This window comes from Parasteatoda tepidariorum, chromosome 2, assembly GCF_982258835.1.
Source record: "Parasteatoda tepidariorum strain Cologne lab strain chromosome 2, Ptep-v5.0, whole genome shotgun sequence".
NCBI lineage: Eukaryota > Metazoa > Arthropoda > Arachnida > Araneae > Theridiidae > Parasteatoda > Parasteatoda tepidariorum.
Genome location: NC_141756.1, coordinates 59,291,139 through 59,312,183, shown reverse-complemented (window position 1 = coordinate 59,312,183; position 21,045 = coordinate 59,291,139). Strand labels below are relative to the sequence as shown.

General features: G+C 28.5%; 1 protein-coding gene across 1 annotated transcript in view; it reads left to right on the top strand.

The window, feature by feature from the left end:
• The window catches only part of LOC107447726 (sortilin-related receptor), a 59,736-nt gene that overhangs the window by 15,065 nt on the left and 23,626 nt on the right, over positions 1–21,045 (top strand). Inside the window, exons 8-24 of the mRNA XM_016062727.4 lie at positions 1,616–1,811; positions 2,900–3,011; positions 3,837–3,910; positions 4,780–4,874; positions 4,949–5,133; positions 6,523–6,706; positions 7,241–7,360; positions 8,442–8,524; positions 9,097–9,275; positions 10,406–10,638; positions 11,453–11,717; positions 17,505–17,643; positions 17,731–17,919; positions 19,070–19,189; positions 19,281–19,394; positions 20,518–20,637; positions 20,775–21,014. Of these exons, the coding sequence (XP_015918213.3) occupies positions 1,616–1,811; positions 2,900–3,011; positions 3,837–3,910; positions 4,780–4,874; positions 4,949–5,133; positions 6,523–6,706; positions 7,241–7,360; positions 8,442–8,524; positions 9,097–9,275; positions 10,406–10,638; positions 11,453–11,717; positions 17,505–17,643; positions 17,731–17,919; positions 19,070–19,189; positions 19,281–19,394; positions 20,518–20,637; positions 20,775–21,014 (2,648 nt within the window). The remainder of the gene's footprint in view (positions 1–1,615; positions 1,812–2,899; positions 3,012–3,836; positions 3,911–4,779; positions 4,875–4,948; positions 5,134–6,522; positions 6,707–7,240; positions 7,361–8,441; positions 8,525–9,096; positions 9,276–10,405; positions 10,639–11,452; positions 11,718–17,504; positions 17,644–17,730; positions 17,920–19,069; positions 19,190–19,280; positions 19,395–20,517; positions 20,638–20,774; positions 21,015–21,045) is intronic.

Sequence of the window (21,045 nt, the reverse complement as noted above, 5' to 3'; positions counted from 1 at the left end):
GAACAAAATTTGTCATGATTTTAACTATTTTTTTATAAAAAAAAATCATGGAAAGTCTTGGATTTAGGTCTCTGAAAAATCTCATTTTTAAAATGGGATTAATTCTCCTCAATTTCACATTGTTCCGAATATCTGAATTTGTGACAAAATACCCACTCACAGTCACATTTTATTAAAATATAAAATTTCAAAAAATGAACAAAGAAGCATTTCCAGAGCAAACTATATTGTAAACTTCTGCATTTTCAGATTTTTTCATTTATTTATTATTTTTTTTTATTCCCAAATGAGAACAGAAAAATCGGGAGTGTTTCTTTACCGATGAACAAGAAAAGTATCTTTGGAGTATAATTCTGCAAAAAACAAAACTCGTCTTGAAAAATTCTGCCAAAAAGAAAAACTAAGTTTTTAACTTCCCAAAAGAAAAATCCTTTTTTCTTTCTGCAACAACTCAATTGCATTCTGCGACAATGTCACCATGTTGCCCATGATTCTGCCACAGTGCTTTGGGAGTGGTTAAAGGTTGATGCTGCATGCTTGAGCTGATAAAGGAGATTTATTGTTGTGTTTTTGTCAGAGAAAATAGTAACCTCAATTGCATTCTGCGACAATGTCACCATGTTGCCCATGATTCTGCCACAGTGCTTTGGGAGTGGCTAAAGGTTGATGCTGCATGCTTGAGCTGATAAAGGAGATTTATTGTTGTGTTTTTGTCAGAGAAAATAGTAACCTCAGCGTGTGGCTGGGTGGCGCAGTTGGTTTGTCGTTGGACTTCTGAGCCCAAGTCTGCGGGTTCAATACCCGGCCCTGACACCGGATTTTCGGGTCGCAGAAAATCCTCAGCGGTCATGTCGTATGATTATGTGGCATGTAAAAAATCCCTGGAGTTCCTTATTGGCTCTTAGCATTTCCGGCAAAATTGAATTCCTAGTGCACTTTAGCATCCAAATAGAGTCTCAGTGCTGCCATCTAGTGTGGCAGAAACTAGACATCCAAATTAACATGACCAACGGTATCTCATCTATTGTGGTGGTCCTGATAGAGTGGATACCACCTCTGGAGAACGCACTAGGTCTGCTCATCGGCAAGACCGATTGTGCAGCTCATTGGAAATAAAATAAAAAATAGTAACTTCAGTAAGTCATGAAAAATTCTTAGAATTAGTCATGAAAAGTCATGGATTTGAAAATCTAAAATGTAGCAGACACCCTGAATGTATCTGTTTATATAAATTTTTAATTTGACTCATACTGACTTATTTAATGCAGTGTTGAAAATTATTATTATGAGCTATAAGGTGTTTTTGCTTTCAACAATTGTTTTTATGCCAATAAAAGACTTATGTAAACAGCAATGCAAAAAAAAAATATATTTTTGAAAGATGATAATTTGTCAATTTGGCTGGAATATGATAATCATATATAAATTGATTACTCTGTCAAAAAAGCAATTGTTATTAATTTAAAGTGAAAACTAATTTCAAGTCAAACTCCTAGTAGGCCAGGGATTTATGTTGATCCTATCAGATTTAAACTGTTGTGAATTGTATGCATTTTGAAATATATATTTATTGCCTAATAAATCTTTTATTGCATGCTTTAATCAAATTTTTCAGTGATGAACGCCTTGCGGATATCCACAAAGTTCGTGGACTCAGGGGTGTCTACATTGCAACTCAACTAAAAAGTAGCGGAAATAACTCAAACTTGGAAAATTTAATATCTGTCATTACTTTCGACAAAGGTGGAGAGTGGAATCTGTTGAAGCCTCCAGTGAGTGATCGGAATGGACAGCCATTAAATTGCCAAATGGTAAGATTCTTTCCTTTCAACTCATTTTGGATTCAAATACCTTAGTTCAAAGCCCAAAATAAAGAAATGGAACAATTTAATAACTCTTGATCTATTGACAAGATATATATGTACTAAGATGTAGCCTTAATTGTTTGTGATGGTTGTAGTCTTTATTGCTTAATGATGCCAAAAATAACTGAAAATATGACATACATAGTTTAGTAAGGAGAGTAATTGAAAGTTTAGGCTCTGTAATGTTAATTTCACACTTTGATTCTTTTTCTTTTTTTTTCAACAAATCTTGGAATCATCTTTTTAAGGGAACTAAAAACATTTTGCACTTAATTAAATTTAATTTTGTGCAAAAAGTTATTTTTAATAGTTATTATTTTACTTAATAATGGTTGTAGAAAATTAAATTATGTGTTACATAATTTTTTACATCATTTTGAAATATACAAATTTTTTATTTATTTATTTATTTTTTGAAAACATATATAATTTTAGTGATATCGATTTAATAGCTCACTAAAAATAAAAAAATAAAGCTAGTAAACTTTGATAACAGTAAAAACTATTACATAAATTAATAAATTAATGAATAATTATTAAAATTATTTTTTCCATGGAATCATTTTTAATCAACTATCATACTGAGAATGAGGGAGTATTCATAATGCATAAATAAATTGTTTTGGCTTGCTTAAAAAATTCCTGAGATATAATGAATTACTCAAAGTGAAAGTAACATTAAAGGACCCAGACTTTTGATCTATTTTTCTGACTAAATTTTTGCGGCCAAATTTTTTGATTATGACTGTCTATTTATTTGGAGGATAAAGAACCTGAATTAATTGGGGGGGGGCAATGTTTATTCGGAGATTGTATGTTTTTCTGTCTGATTTTAACTTATAGTATCATCAGCACAAATGAATTAAAATATAATTATTAATAATAGCACTTGTACCATAAAATTGCTCATTAACACCTGAAAATTCCATAAAAAGACATCAAATTATTAAGATGTCCCGCTTTTTTTTGTGTGCTCTGTTCGTTTTTGAAATTAATATTTGATAAAGATATTAAAACATGTTTTATTTTTCTAGAGTGATGGTTGCTCCTTGCATTTGACTCAGAAATTTAGTCAGCTATATCAACGATTTCGTACTGTGCCCATTTTAACCAAAGAATCTGCCGTTGGTTTAATTGTTGCATCAGGTATTATTATTATTATTTATAAAAGTGTTTTTAATTTATTGAAAGCCGCATATCAAATAGAGAGACAGAATGTAACATTTTCACAACAGGAAAAATAAACTTCAGGAAATATAATTCAAGCATAAGCTGTTTACGTAACATCTTTCCGACTAAAAATAATTTATGTAAAGACAACAAAAAATTATATTGAAAATATTGAAAAGTTTATCATACAGATTTGAATATAAATTGAAACACGTATTTTGATTGTAAGTTTTTATTAATTTTTTTTAATAGTTTATTATAAAAAATTTTTTGATGCATCTGTCTTTCAGCAGCATTTTTTTCTCTCTCTCTATTATCATCTAATTACAAGTGTTTTCTCTATTTCTTAATTAGTTTTTATAAAAACTAGTCTTTATTACATTTCAAATCTAGCACTAAGAGCTATTAATTTTCATTATAAATGTAAAGTTACTTTTTCTATTATGTAGAATTTTTAAAAATTTAGGTGCAACAATTTAGTTTTTTAATAATTTGATAGTCACTTGTAAATGAACTGCATCATGAGTATGCATTTTTTTAAAATATGTGTATTTAATGTGGGTTTGAATAATTTAAGAGTCACATATGAATAAGATGCAATGTACTTTAAGAAAAATATTTTATTTAAAAACTGCTGCTTATGAAGAAAATTGGCTATTTTTTTATGTGGCATTATTTTTTTTATATTTAAAAATAGTTCTATTTCTTAAGTTTTTTTATTAAAATTTTAATTAGTCTTTTTTTTCTAAAATAACTGTACTGTGTATTTTTATGTTTTGAAAATTCTTACTTATTTTGTAGGAGTTGTTGGCAAATCCTTAAAGGGCCATCCAAGTATATTTGTTTCATCTGATGCTGGAATTACCTGGCGTGAAGTAGGTTTTATTCTTTTTTTAAAAATATAATTACCTTATAGGTTTTATTTTATTAGCACAAATCATTTATAAGCATAAATATATCTTTAGCATCAATACAAATTCTGTTTTTCTCTAATCATTAAGACAAAAAAAAATTTTTGACTTCACCTTAAAGCCGACTATAAAAATGTTTTCAAATGTTCAATTTACTTTATGAATTCATGTTTTTAGACTGAATACCATGGTCATCAATGGAATATTATCCTTTTTTTTTCTTTTGGCAAAAATTGATCCAAATAATTTGTAGCAAAACTAAATGAATTTTAGCTGTTCTAAGACATAAAACTATTTTTAAAAATTTATCAATTGTTTTCTTCTTCTAAATTTTAACACATTTTCTTTTTTTTTTAGTTTCATATATTAAAATTGTTATTGAAATATAAAAGTTCAGTTATTTGATATACTTTAAGCTTTTTTTTTTGCTCCCCTATGAGTATTTATATTAACATTGTATTAAGCATTATGTAAATTTTTTGCATTTAAAAAAATACTTGTATGTGTGAAATTTAGCATAGTTCAAAATCTAAGTCTTCATTTTTTTAGTTAATTTTTTAAGAAATTAATTATTTTAATAGTACAAATACTCAGTGTATAGGTTTTTTCTTTTTAATTTCATAACTTAACTTCAAGAGATTAAATTGTGAAATTTAAAAAAAGATTCCTCTAAACCGCTGAAGTTATTACCTGGTGCTTGCTGGTGTGAGCACAAACTAAATAAATATGATATATAAACACAAAATAAATATATATGAAATAATATATATTTATTTTGTGTTTATAATTGCATCAACATGTTGCTCTATGCTCATTCATAGTTTTAATTTTAGGTTCTGTATGGAAGTTATATTTACATGGTTGGAGATTTTGGTGGAATCATAGTTGCTGTTGCATCATTCAGTAATCAGGAAACTGATGAAGTTCTGTAAGTTATTTGTGGCTTTTTTGTATTAAATGTTAACAATCAAGTTCCTGTGGCTTAAAGTAAATTTTTTACAGGTATTCAACTGATGATGGTGAAACTTGGGAATCAGTTAAATTTATACCTAATGGTGGAAAACCATTTAGAGTATATGGCTTAATGACTGAACCTGGTGAAAAAACAACTACTTTTACTTTGTTTGGTTCAAATAAAGAACATCGTGAATGGCTGTTGGTTAAATTAGACCTTCGCCATGTGTTTAGTAAGTTATTTTAAAAATAATATTTTTTGCTTACTAATTATTTTTGTTAATATCAATTAATTTTTAATAGAAACAATATAGTAGGCTATATGTTTTGTTGAAAACATGAAAAGGATTTCAAGTTACAAAAACTCTTTAATTCACTATGTATTTTTAGCAGGAATAAAGATCTGTTGACACTTTTGCGATACAGTGCTAATTTTATGTGATATATTGTAAATACCACAGCATATTATGGAGAGGATTGTGCTCCAGAAAAAATCCAAATTTTTTGCTTAACGCTATCCAGAAATCCAAGCTCCAGAAGTTTCAAGAAATCATTGATCACATTTATGTATAAAAATTCTCCTATATATTATTTAAAAATATTAAAACTAGAATTTATACTTGACATCTCTTTCATTTGTAAATATTTTTTCTGGTACAATACTAAATGTGATTAGAGATAAAAGTAAACTGATACATATTTATTCATTTTAATTGTGCTGTATATAATTTATTTAGAATTTCATGTTTTGAAAGTATCATTGATTTAAATTTATAATGAGATTAATTTGTGTGAAATGCATCACTAATGATTTCACTCAAGAAATTTTCAGAATTTTTGAGTTGGGCTCACAATCACCAGATATTAGTAAGTCTAAGATTTTACCACTTTACAATCGGTTAATTTTCAAGAAAACGATCATAAAAGTGCCTATTTTTTTTTTTTTTTTGGCTTTTGTTTTTGTATTACGTATTTGATTAGTGCTGCAACTAGTTTAAAATAAACTATCTACAATTACCTTAAAAATATCCTGGTACTGCCATCAGGTGTGTAAAATGAGAAATAAAATGTCTTCTGGGCAAAAGAAATGAATTAATTTTATTCTTATTGACGTGTTACTACTGAACACTCCAGCCCGTCAATATCACGGGAGCGAGAAATAGCGGGCAAAATCTCACCCCGGCATTTTCACGGGAGTGAGAAGGAAGGGGTTGAACTGGTAATTCAAGTAATTTAAAATCCATATGATTTCTAAAAACTAAAATAGATAATATAAAGGGAAAACTTTTTCTCATTTCTATTCGCATAGTTACTACATTTTTATTTAATCTCGTAAGTAAATGATAATGGAGCCATATGTGAAAATTTATTTCATTTATTTTCTAATAATTTAATTCAATTTAATATGGTTAAATTTATAAAAAAAATTTACGAATGATTAGGAATTTTGTGTTACTTCAAATCAAGCCTTCATTCTCTTTTTATTACATTACTTATTTTAAATATTAATTTAGTTCTTATCATTATTAACATATTATTACTTGATAGTTATGACATACTGCTTAAGCTTAACTATTTGTGTATGTGTCTTACATTAATTTAATTTGTTAATAATTTTTCAGAACATGATTGTCAGTCTGAAGATTATAAAATGTGGAGTCCCCATGCTCCAAACCGCACTTGTTTACTAGGTAAAGAAGAAATATATGAGCGAAGAATTTCTCATACATCATGCTATAATGGACAAGATTATGAGCGACCGATAAAAACTGAAAATTGTCCATGTGATAGAGAAGACTATGAATGGTATATTTTCCATTTTTTAAGCCTGACCTAATCATATTTATTGTTGCAGAAAATATGTACAGCTAAAATTTCACTCTTTTGTGTGTAGTTTATTTTACATTCATGAAAATAAAAGGTGTATGAAAATTGCATCTGCCTTTGGCCAGTAGAGGTAAACCAAATCAATAAGAAAGTAAAAACACTATTATATATTAGAAAGATGGTGAGGAAATAGTTCGCAAGGCTGCCTTGCTTTTTGCAGTTTTTTAATATAATATTTAAAAATGTTCTGTTTGCATTTTGAATTTAGTAGATTAGACCAAATAATTCATAACAAGGTAACATCTGCTGAATCCCCATATTTTTATTTCTAAAAATCAATCATCATTGTAGTTAAATGAGATGATTTTAAAAGAGGAGTGGCTAGTGTACTCCAGCAGTTTAGTTTTTGTCATTTTAAAACATTTTTACAAAGCATTGATAACTTTATTTTTCTATAATTTTTTTTTTGTTGAATTTTTTGCAAATTGATGGAATTTCTTTATTCTCCTTCAGTGATTTTGGTTTTAAAGAAGAATCTGATGGTCATTGTGTCCGAGATAATGAAAGTGAAGTTGATCCACATGCTATTCCACAATCATGTCAATCAGGTGGTCTTTACAATTACACTAAAGGGTAAGCCTTTTATTATGCAAAAAATTATATTCAACCCATAAAGCTTAACTGACTAAGTTTATTTGTTGATAATTAATTACTGCAGATATTATTTTAAGTTACAAAATCCGACGCGAAATGTAGTTTCTATGAGTATTTTTTTATTGACAGGTTCAGATACATGCACATTACCCTTCTGTCTGAATTGGAGCGTAGAACTTCTATTAGATATTTTGCCTCTCACAATGTCTTTTCTATTATTTTTCTATTCACTTTTACAACTGTTCTGTGCCAAATATTTTAAGATCTTCCTCTTTTTCCTATTCCCCTCAGGGTTCCAATCAAAAACTTGTTTTACTTAAAAATTATTCAGGTTTACTTAAAGCGTGACTGATCTATTTCCACTTGTGGTTTTAAATTTCCATTTCAATTAGATTCTGTTTTGCTTTTCTAAGGATTTCTGCATACTTTTAGAGACCAGGATGCATACTCGTAAAACTGGATGCTCTTAGACACCAGGCTAAGAGTAACACCCTAGCCCTCCGGATTAGGGTTTGAGCATGGGGTTAATAACCCTATCTTATCTTGTAAAAACCTACTTGTTACAGAAACTGAAAACAGATTTGGATCCTTGACCATCAAAACATGGGGTGTAGCCACAATCTGAAAAATATAGTTCCGATAATTTGGTCAAGAGAGTGGTTAAAAGTTTTAACCCATTAATATTAATTTTACTTTTTGCTTATTTTACCATGCCGTTAAACCATTTCAAGTGAATTGAAAAATTTTTGCACTGAATTTTGAAAAGAATTTAATATTCTATGGTATACAAATTTTTACATCACATTAAATAACAGAATTTCCAATGGCAAAATACAAAATTTCAACAAAATCAGACAAATAGACCTTGAGAAATCATTTTCTAAGGAACAACTTTTTTTAAAATTTGATAATTTAATGTCTGATGTATAGTGTGTTATGTACTCTAAAAGATTGTGTATATTGTTTGATGTATGATCACCATTGTTATAATCATCATTTAAAGTATCAAAATTATTTTATCGCTATATTTTTAAAATATTAACCATACTTTTTATTTCAGGTATCGAAAAGTACCTGGTGATACTTGTAAGGGAGGAAATGATTTCTTGTATGAACCAGAAAAAAAGTTCTGTCCTATTGAAGGTAAATATAAACTTAATAATGTTGATAAATGAATGTTTCTTTAGTAGAAAATATAAAATTCAGTTAAAATGTGCTTTTTTAAACAAAGCATTCAAACATGCTTAAATATTATTCTCAACTATATAAGTTTAGCAACATTTCACTCAAAAAAGTGATAATGTTGTGAGTGTACTTTCATATTTTCAAGGCAAAAAAATTAAAAGATTTCTTATGACAAAGTGTATCAATTGTTTTGTTTTTCTTCTTGTGATTCATATGCGAATACATAAAAATAATTGTATTCATATTCATTTTAAAAAAAACTCATGTAAAATTATAACTTCTAATTGTCTCTTCATTGTAAAATCGTTTTTTTTTTATTCTATCATGCTTATTTTGAGTGGTACTTATCAAAAAAAAGTTATCTTTCTTTTGATATTATGTACCTAACGGTAGCATTAAAAGCTGATCTTTGCCAAATTTTACAGAAGCATTTTAATCAGATTTTTATATATTTTTAAACTTTTAAAAATTAGCCATCTCTTAATATATAAACTGACTTACATATTAAACTTATTTATTCATATTTGTAGATAATGCAGAGTTTTTACTTGTTGCTGAATTACAAAAGATTAGTAGGTTGGATATTAATTCTGTGACACCTCACCTGATGGAGGTTCCTTTAGAAAGTGTACACAATGTTGTTGCGCTTGATTATCATTATGGAAATCATTGCATTTACTGGCAAGATACTAATGAAGAAAAAATATTTGTATGTATATATATATTTGTTGCATTGTTATCTTTTCATTTTATTCCTTATATGTTTTCTGGAGTTTATTTTATTCCACTAAATCAAACACATTTATCGCATTTAATAAATACAGTCAAATCTGGGTTTCATTGGTACTTTTCCTTTATGGGAAGACGTAAAAAATTGGCCAAACCGTTATTGCTGTTTGATTTTGGTAATTGTAATATGTATTGGTACTATGGTAAATATGGAACTAGATTTTTTTTTTGTGTCCTCCCCCACCAAAAAAATAAATGAATAAATTTTTTTTATAATAAGTGATTTTATAATTTGAATGTGATGTTTGATATTTTGAATTTTTTTATCTGCCTTCAATTTTGAGGTATTGAAGTTCAATTAAATTTTAAAGGTAAAATCAAGTATTGATTTGCATTTTGTTATTGTTATGACTTTTTTCTACAAGTTTATTTTGTAAAATGTATTTGTGTATTATTATTATGATACTGATTTCATACAAAATATGTAAATATAAGTCGCAAACTATATTTCAAAAGTACTTTTTTTTTTCATTTAACAACTATTATTATTTTCATTTAATAACTATTATTATTGTGTATATTGCTAAAAATGACCTAGTCAAATGTGTAATACAGTAGATCCAACTAGTAATAAGCACTGATAGCTTTTCAGATTTTGACATAGAAGACTTAAACATCATTGGTCCATGTTAACACAAGTTAACTCGTTTTTGCACTTGCATTATCTATTTCAATTCATGATACCCAGAACAGCAATATGCAATATTACTAAGTTTAATTTCATTTCTTTCAGCATAAATAAAATTTATTGGAGTTTATTTAGAATATTTTATTTTGTTTCCATATTCAATTGCAAAATAATAGCCTATGACATACTTTCTGCGTAAAATTGCTGGCCAACAAAGTGATAATAAGGTGTATGATTAGCTATATGTATTAATTTAAGTTGTTTTTTCCCCAAAAATATTAATTGGCATATAATAAATTTGAGCACATTATCTCATTTTTCTATCTATTAACTCAGTTACTTTTGATAGTATACCTACTGTGTATGCTATTTTATATCATTACTATCAAAAGTGCTAAGTTCAAATGTCTAAATATTTACAGCGGCGTTGTTCTCATCCTGATCAAGCAAATGAAGTTATTGCTGAATCTAATATGAAATCTGTTGAAGGATTAGCTTTAGATTGGATCAGCAACAATATATACTTTTCTGATAGAGAAAGATCAGCTGTAGAAATTGTAAAAGCTAATCCATCATCAAGACAACTGAGAAGAACTATTCTCAATGGAACCCATGTTGACAAACCTAGAGGAATCGCTGTCCAACCTATTAAAGGGTAAATATATAATTATACCATTGTAAAGCAGCTTTAGCATAGGGTTATTTACCTCTTCTGGTTAGATTTAGTTATGAAAAATTGTACATGAAATAAACATTTAAATTTTGTTAAAATGAAACTTGTTTCTTTTTGTAATTATTACATATTGTTAATTAAAATTATGTTAATGATCTGAATATAATTGTAATTTGTTGTAAAAGATTAAAAACTTGACCATACTAAAAACAAGCTCTTCTCATCATTTTACCGGAAGGGGTTAAAATAGAAACACTATTTAAAAGAGTAAGGTAATTTTATTGTTAAATAAAATTTTGAGCATTGTTGAGTCATTCCTTGTTTATGCTATTTAATGCCTTATGACCTTTTCTTTGGCCTTTAGAGTCAAAAACTTACGTTAAAAGAAATAACAACCCATGTCTTAACAGATGAAAATGTACACTCTTGTCTACAAGAATATGATCATTTTTAAATAAATTGTTCATTAAAAATTTAACACATTTCTAGTAATACCAGAGGTGATTTTCATCTTTTTTTATTTAAAATCTATGTTTACAATCAAAATTACCTTTTGCTTGAGTTTCAGGACATCCTATGTATAGAGATGAGACATTTAAACTAATTTTTTTCAACCTAAACAGTTCAGTGCATTGGAAAAAAATAAATATTTTTCTTTATTTATTAGTTTTTATGCTAGAAATTGTCCAAAATATGACATAATCATATATTTTTTAATTTTTGTATTTTACCAAAACAACTAGTAGCAAAATCAACAATTTGTGTATAAATAATTATTAATTATATATTTTTTCAGATACTTATTTTTAGCAGATTGGAGTGAAACGAGGCCCTCCATATCTCGTTCATATTTAGATGGTTCTCATTATACTGTGTTATTTGATAGTAGCATAGTCACTTGGCCGAATGGTGTTGCTGTTGATCTTGCTGATGATTTAATATTTTGGACTGATGCAAAATTAGATTACATTGCTTCTGCTTCATTAGATGGTAAAAATATGAAATATGTTATTAGAAACAAGGAACAAGTACCTCACCCTTTTGCTGTAGCAGTATATAAAGTAAGTGAAAGTTTCCTCGTGATTTTGGTAACACTTCTATACTAATGCATTTTTTTCATATTTATCAAGAAATACTTAAAGAATCATTTTATAACTTCAGAAGTGTTTAGATCATGTGATTTCTCATAATCAATGAAGTTTGGACCTTCATACGTTTGATGGACCGACAATAAATTACGAATGGAAAATAATGTTGTTGAACACCCTATACCAAAAAATGTAGCAATAATGACAATTTTTTTGGTTATTCCAGGCAATAATCGCGCAAAATTTCATAAGCCTAGCTGAAATAATTGTGGAAATATGGACATTTTTTATAAAAATGTCCATAGTTCCAAAAAAAAGTGTAAGACTAAATAAAATAATAGTTTCTTATAAAAACAAATTTTATTTTGTCTTACACTTTTTTGTTGTAACTTTAAAAATATTCAATAAAATTAAACAAAATTTTTAGAGTAATTAAAAATTAATTATGAAATTTTTGCTTTAAAAGTTGAAAATAATCATTGAAAACTGTATAATATATAAGCAATTAAAGTAAATCTTTTATACTTCGCATGTGCAGAAAAAAAATTTATATATTTTTTAACAAAATTTTGTAGTAAATTGTATTTGGCAACTACTGAAAAAATTTTGATTTGAATATCTTAACAATTTCAAGCAATTTTCTAAGTTTTTGTACTTTTTAAAAGAAATTCTCAATGATAAGGAGTTTTCTTCAAATATTATTTTGTATCATAAGTCTAAGTTAAATAACAAATGATTATATCTTATAAATATCGAAATATAATCGTATTAGGAAAAAAAATAAGCAGAAAAAATGATACTTTTATGGAGGGTGATCCTCAACAATGCCTGTGTCATATTTAATAAATTTTGTTTAATACTACAAAGTGAAATTTGTGGAAAAGACATTCTATTTGAGCTTTCTTTTAAAGAGTATCAAAACCACTTGGAAAATTGCTTGAAATTTTCAAATCGGAATTTTTGTCAGTAGTTTCCAAACACTACAAAAAAATTTGAAATTTTTACTTCACATGTGCAGCATAAAAGAACTACTTTAATTACTTATATATTGCACATTTTTCAACAAAAAAAAAAAATCAACTTTTAAAGCAAAATTTTTGTAATTAATTTTAAATTTCTTCAAAAAATTAAGACAAAGAAATTAGTTTTTTTTTTGTATAAATGTCCATATCTTTATAAATATTTAAGCTATTTTTTAGAAATTTTGTACAATTATTACATATAATAAACAAAGTAATTGTTACAAGCTACAAATTTATTCTTCCATTCTTTGGTATAAGGTGTTCCCAAACGCTATTTTACCACGTTTATATAAACTTGCCTTCGTGTATGTCTGTCCGGGTGGAATTTTGTAATCGATTTTAAACTAACTTCCCGACTAGCTACAAACTTCAAATTTGGCACATAGTTTAGAATTGGATGACAATGCATGAAAATGAGGAGAAAAAAAACATACAAAGTAAAATAAATTAAAATTAAAAAATATATATTTTCGAGATTGTCTTTTGTTGTCGATTCCATTATTTCAAATTAGTATTACAAGTCAGGTGAAAAGATTTTTATTGTCGGAGTATTTTTATTGGCTGAAAAATCACGTGGTAGGATCCAGTTTTTCCGCATTCATTTCCAGATTGCTTTGGTTGTCATCAGCATAAAACTAATGAAAGTTGTAAAAGTATTGTTTTTCTATAAAGATTTTTGTATCCCTAATTCAAAATGAAAGTTCTATTATTTTAGTAGTGGTCTTGTAGTAGTCTTGACTACTCTTGACTAAGAAAAATAATCTAAATAAAAAAATATGTTTCTAAAAACCACGTTTTTTGTAGTGAAGAATAATAACTAAAAATTAATAATTTTTAAAAAATATAAAATAAAAATTAAAGAAATTATGATTTAAAATAAAATAATTCAAAATAAAAAATAATATTTTTAAAAACCATGTTTTTGTAGTGGAGAATAATAATTTAAAAAAATTTAAAAATGAAAAACGTGGGGTGCATGAAATACATAACAGTGCATATACACATTTTCTTACTCATACACATGCACAACCACATCCACATTCAGATACAATTACAATTATAGATATACATACACATATTCTCAAGAGCACACATACACACACTAATATAACATTACTGTTATGTATTTCATGCGCCCCACGTTTTTCGTTTTTCAATTCTTTTTTAATTATTATTCTCCACTACAAAAACGTGGTTTTTAAAAATATTATTTTTATTTTGAATTATTTTTCTATTTGTAGTTTATTGTAAGTTCCTCAAACCTCTAAAAGCTTTAAACTTCATTAATATATATACGAGGTGTGATCAAAAAGTATCCGACTTTTGTTCATAAAATAAACGTTTATTATGATATAATTATTTAATACAAATCCCCTTCAAAGTAGTCCCCTTGGGCTGCCACACACTTCTCCCAACGCTTCTGCCACTGTTGAAAGCATCGCTGGAAGTCCTCCTTTGGTATGGCTCTCAGATGGTCTGTCGCATTCTGCATAATGTCTTCTCTGGTCTGAAATCTGGTCCCTTTTAGTGGCATTTTCAGCTTTGGGAAAAGCCAAAAATTGCAGGGAGCCATGTCAGGAGAGTAGGGAGGTTGACGAACCACTGGTGTGCTGTGTTTTGTCAAGAAGTTCTGAATTAAATGGGAAGAATGTGCGGGAGTGTTATCATGATGGAGCTTCCAACTGCTTGTTGCCCACAGATCCGGGCGCTTGCGCCTCACTGCGTCACGAAGGCGACGCAGAACCTCTTGGTAGTACTCCTTGGTGATTGTAGTACCGTGTGGTGCGTACTCGTGATGTACTAAGCCACTGGAGTCAAAAAAGGCTGTTAGCATGACCTTGACATTGCTGCGAACTTGCCTTGCTTTTTTAGGCCTCGGGGATGAAGGATGCTTCCACTGTGTTGACTGGCGCTTGGTTTCTGGGTCATATCCATAAACCCATGACTCGTCACCTGTAATCACTGTGTTCATAAAGTCGGTATCACTGTTCACTGTTTCCAGCATGTCTTGTGCGATCTCCAGACGAAGGTTTTTTTGCTCAAATGTTAGCAGCTTTGGTACAAACTTTGCTGAGACTCTCCTGAGGCCCAAGTCGTCAGTCAAAATTGATTGAATGGAACCAAAACTAATACTCACCTCGTCTACAAGCTCTCTGATCGTGATTCGGCGGTTCTGCATCACCAGGTTCCTCACTTGATCAATGATGGCATCATTTTTCGATGTTGAGGGCCTCCCTGAGCGTGGTTCACTTTCAACTGATAAGCGGCCATCTTTGAAGCGGTTGTACCACTCCTTTATCTGTGTGGTGCCCATTGCTTCATTTCCAAACACTTGTTTAATCTTGCGAATTGTTTCCACTTGCGAATCACCAAGATTAAAGCAAAATTTTATGCAATAACGCTGTTCGACTTTTTCTGACATTTTTAAAAAAATAAAATCCGACGACACTCACTTGCACCTGTTCAATCATGAATGGCCTGACGCCGACTGACTTGTATTGGAGCTGTAGAAAAAAATGAGCATGCGCACTAGGCATGCTCACAACCACACATCGAGCCCCACCCCCATAGCTGCGTTTGTTTGACCAATAAAAATTAAGGTCGGATACTTTTTGATCATACCTCGTGTATATATATATATATATATATATATATATATATATATATATATATATATATATGAGAAATCACATGATCTAAACATTTCTAAATTTATAAAATGATTCTTTTTAGTATTTTTTGAGAAAGATCAAAAAATGTGTTAGTATGGAAATTTTTCCTTTATTTTGCCAAACCCTATATATCTGTGGCATGTTTACACATATATAATGAAATAATTAAGTATTAAAAACTAATAAAATATGTGACATTATCTGAAAATGGGTTATCTGTAAAAATATTCTTTAATTTTGATCTATGGTCATTAAAAGTTTTTTCTCAGAAATAATGTATTATTAAATATAATTAACTCTTGACTTGCTGTGGTGTCATGAAATGAAATGTTGTTAATCACTTATAAATATTCCATCCACTCCAACCCTGATATTTTGAAGAGATTTATTTGTTGTCAAGGTTAAATCTTTCTCTTTTAGTCTTTGAACATTCTTAAAAGATGTAATACCAATCAATTATGAGACTCTACCCCCAAACTAAAATAAAATGTATTTTATTATTTCTTGTTATTACTGAATATGTTTGATAGGACTTCAAAATCCATAGTAATGCACAGGGTGCGTAGCGTTTGTAAAAAGTACTTAAAGGTGCTTTTTTGGGGATTTCGCTTTTAAAAGTGCTTTTTTCAGCTGGCATTTTTAAAAAGTGCTTTTTTTCCGAATAATTTTTTTTCTCCCTTCAGTGATGTCTGGTGGATCCCATGCATTTCACGAAAAATGGGGAGTTAGCTACGTAATCATTCACGCAGACTTCATGTCGTACCCACGTTATGACTTGTGCATGCGCGCACACTTGAAACCGAAACCCGAGTGCTCCAATTCGGATAGAGAATATCAGATCCTCATGAAATGTTTTTCTTTTTAATTTATTTTAATTTTGTTCTTGTTTATTTTATTTTACTTCTAACACTTTTTTTGACGTAGGGGGTAAGGGTACTTTTGTTCTGAGTTCAGGGTCAAGTTGAATTCACTCGGTGATGTGGGAAAGTACTGATTGTTTCGATTTATGCCCGTTTCTTTTTTTTTTTTTTAACGCTAAAACTGTTTATAAAAAGTTTTTGTTTTTCAATAATATCATTGATTGAATATGCATTTTTTGAGTGCTTAAAAACTTTTGTAAAGTGCTTGAAAAGTTTTTAAAAAGTGCTTATTTTTGATTCAAAGATTTGGCTACGCACCCTGATGCAGTTAAAGCATTGCATATTATATATTGTTATACTGTATATGAAATCACTACCTAGTTATTTCAATTATTTAAAATAGTTCGGCCATAATGACAAACTTTTCTCTGCATCATTTTATATTTTCCAAATTTAAATAGCTTTTTTTAATATCCATGCACTACTTGCATAAAAATGCACCTTTGAAAGTTTAATTTATTCATCTTTGAAGTATCCTACTTCTAATTTGCAGAAAAAGAAATATTCAATAAATTTGTCCTAATAATCCAAATTGATTGGGATTGATGCTAACTCGAATTAAACTGTTTTTTGCACTAGTGTAATTGGAAAGTGATGATGCTAGTACATAAAAACACATAGTTGATGCTGACACAAATCCATCTTTAGATTATTGTAACTTTACTTGTTTTGTATATCTTACGATAATAGTTTTTACCATTTCAACATGCGCCCTTTAGCTTAACATGGTTCTCAAGTAGCAATAACAGACTTATATAAATGACATTCACATTGTCCTTTACATATGTTGTAAAAGGTTCTTTTTTAAAATTGTTAATTCTTTTTTGATTAAGATTCTTTCAGCATTCCTTTCTCTTTCTTTACTTGATTAGATGAGTCATAGAAAAAAATCCTATAAAAGTCGTAGAAAATTGCACTTAACGAACTTGCTTTTCTGCTAGGCAGACTAATTTCTCTCATGTTTTATGTTATAGAAAAATGCTATCTAAGGGGGGGAAACATTGCAATCTCAGCAAATTTGCTATTTATAAAAATGCTGGACAATTAATTAACATTTATTAAAATTATATTTTTTTTATAATTATTTCATGTTAAATTAATAAAATTCAAAAAATATGCTTAAATATTTATTTATTTTTCTCATAGGATTGGATTTATTTTGATGATTGGACTAAGGAAGCTATTGTAATGGCTAGTAAACATGATGGCTCTGGAATAAATACACTGTCTAGAACAACTCATAGAGCCATGGATATGAAGATATTCGCCCCATCACTACAAAAAGGTGTGCAATAAATTCAAATAATCTTAAGTATCTTAGTAATTATCTTGAAACTTACAGTTTTATGTTAATGTATTTGCTTTCTTATAGGCTCAGGGCCTTGTAGTGGTCCATTTAATGGTAATTGTAGTCATTTTTGTGTTGCCTATCCTGATGGCTCTCATGTTTGTTTATGTCCAGAATGGGCAATCAAAACTAAATTGAACAATGGCTCTGAGATTTGTTCCTGTTCAAATGGTAGTGCTCTTCTGGCCAATGGTACATGCAGTGAAAGTGACTGTAAGTATAAAGCCTGTTAAAAGTTTTATTTTTGCATATACTTATATTCATTTAAAAAACTCTATAATATATAATATATTAAATTATTTTATTTTTAAACAAAATAATAAAAAAAACTGAGATAGTAACTGTAAGTATAAAGCCTGTTAAAGTTTTCTTTTATGTTAGCATTTAGTTATACTTCTTTTAAATAATGTACAACATTATATAGAATTATTTTATTTTTTAACAATTAAAGCTGTTACATATTAATCTTTCATAGTAGTAATTATTTTTGACGTATGTTTTATAATGTCTTTTCATAAAATTTTAAAAAAAATCAACTATTTTAGTTTTTTGTTAATACAGTCGTACCTTGATCCATGGTTCCCACATCTTTCATTTTTCCTTTATATATCATTTTGTTTGAAAGCTACCTTAGCAAATAATATTTTTCTACTTTTAAAAATATCCGATTAGATAGTTTTTGAAACTAACACATTCCTGCTTCTTGCTCAGAAATTCTACTGATATTTTCCAAAGGTATTGCAGTTAATTTATTTTGAGGGAAAAAAAACAGTAACTCCTAATGCTAATGAGGAAAAGGAAAATGAGGATTTGTTGCAATTTGGGAAAAGGACTCGAACATCATGTTTGATGTTTATGCATCAGTTGGTAAAAATATTCAACCGTGTTCTGTTGTCAGTTCAAGAAATAGTTGCAGAAGTTTAATAAGTGGCTAATAAAGTTGGAGAAAGTGAACTTGACTGAAATCAGTAAAAACACTTACGGAAAGCCTTGGAGCCTTTGAAACAATAAGGAGGTTTCTGCGTCCATACGAACTTACAGGTAGTGAACAGCAACTTGTTATAAATGTCGTAAATTTATTGTTTGCACTGAGAAGAAAAGAGTATGTTGAAACCAAAATTTTAAGACATTTTAAATAAGTAAATATGTTCTTTTCATCCTTCTTTTTTGTCGTATAAAAGTTAATTATGCAAGTCATCAAGTTTTTATGCATTTTCAAATTACTATTTGATTTTTATTTATTTATTATTATTTATTTTTTTCCCACTTAGTCAAGTGAAACTTTAAGTGCTCAAATGAGACAACTTTTTTTAAATAAACTAATTTTAAAGATCTTGATGAAAACTTTATATCTATTTTGTAGCTTCCGTCCACTGTAAAGCTGATGAATTTAAGTGTTCAAACAGCAAGTGTATTCCAAAATCAAAAATGTGTGATGGTTCAAATGATTGTGGAGACTACAGCGATGAAGGAAAACAATGTGGTAAATATGCCTCTTTGCTGCAAGAATATATGCATAATATATTGTATTTTATTGAAGAATATTAATGTAAAAAAAACCAATCATCATACAGATTCAACTTGTGATGGTGGAAAATTTAGATGTAAAAATGATCGTTGCATTCATTCTACCTTTGTTTGTGACTTTGATGATGATTGTGGAGATATGTCAGACGAGCTCAATTGCAGTAAGTACTATGATATTAAATTATCAGTGATCTTTTCATAGTGTCTAAAAATATTCCTTTTATAGTTTCCTGATAAGTCCTTTTGGTCAAATAGTTCCTAAGAAATTGAATTTTAATAAAGTTGCACATTTAAAATTCAATTTCTCAGGAATTATTCAGTGGATTTCACTCAAATTTTAAATTTTGCCACATAAAATTGCATTCTTTAAATTGCATAATTGCATTTATTCAATTTTTTTTTCAAATGTTATTAAATAAAATATTACTAAATAATTAATAAAAATTATTTTTGCAGTTATTTTTTGCATCTTTATGTAAAAAATTAGCGAAATATAGCGAAATATGCAAAAAGTAAAATTAGCATTAAGGGGTCCAAACTGTAGACCGCTGTCCTAATTAAAATATTAAGACGCATATTTCCCAGATTACGGTTACTTTAATGGTCTAGAATCCAAATCTGTCAGAAAAAAGCATGATGTTTATTCAGAGAAAGTATGTCTTTGTGACGAATTTCATACCATAAAATATCATTGGCACTAATAAACTTTAAGATTTAGTCACTTCTCGAAACTTTAAGATTTAGTCCAAGTAAATGAAACTTCATTCATTAGATTTAAAGTTATTAAGGATGATTCTTTTCTATTTTTTGCGCATTGCACATCCGTTAAATAAAAAGTAGATGGTGGCTTCTTATGTTTAGCTTGACAATTTGAAATAAATGCAATGAATTGTCAGAATTTTTTTTTTTTTTGTTATTTTAGAAAAACCCAAATATTGTATTTTATGAACAATTCTATGCCACTGACACATTTAATAATTTTTATGATTGTAATACTTGCGAGAGTGATGTGAGCTTGGCAAAAAAAAATTTCCAATATTGAAATGAAGCAACAAATTATGTTTAAATTTATCTTCTCAAGTATCAATTGGAAATATGTTTTTTTTTTCATATGTTTTTAAAGCTAGATAAACATAATGTTTAATGAATGTAAAAAAATATTTATATTGTGATATTATCTAAATGTTAAAAAAAAACTGACAATAACTTAATTAACTTATTTTTGAACTAACCAAATAAATTGTAAAAGTTGCTTATTTTCTTAAAAGAATAATTCAATTTTAGAGTATCCTGAATGTAGTGCAAGTCAATTCCAGTGTGCAAATGGTCGTTGTATCAGACGAGAATATTTATGCGATTTTGATGATGATTGCCATGATGGTTCAGACGAATCCAACTGTACAAGTAAGTTTATTGGTTTCTTTCCAATATGTTACAGTCTTAAAAAATATCATCACAGAAAATATTATTAAGTTTTTGAAATTTTATTATTGTATGCTGTTATCATTGCCTTGATAATTATATATTTTTTTTTTCCTTAGGTCCTGAAAGGACATGTCGTGAAAATGAATTTTTATGTCAAAGTGGTCAACAATGCTTACCAATGTCTTGGAGATGTGATGGAGATTCAGATTGTCATGATGGCAGTGATGAAAAGAACTGTCGAAATATGACCTGTGAATCATGGCAGTTTAAGTGTGGTAATGGCCGATGTATTTTTATGTCTTGGCAATGTGATACCCAAGATGATTGTGGTGACAATACTGATGAGATTAATTGCAGTAAGTTTATCTTAAATTTTTGAATTAGGGG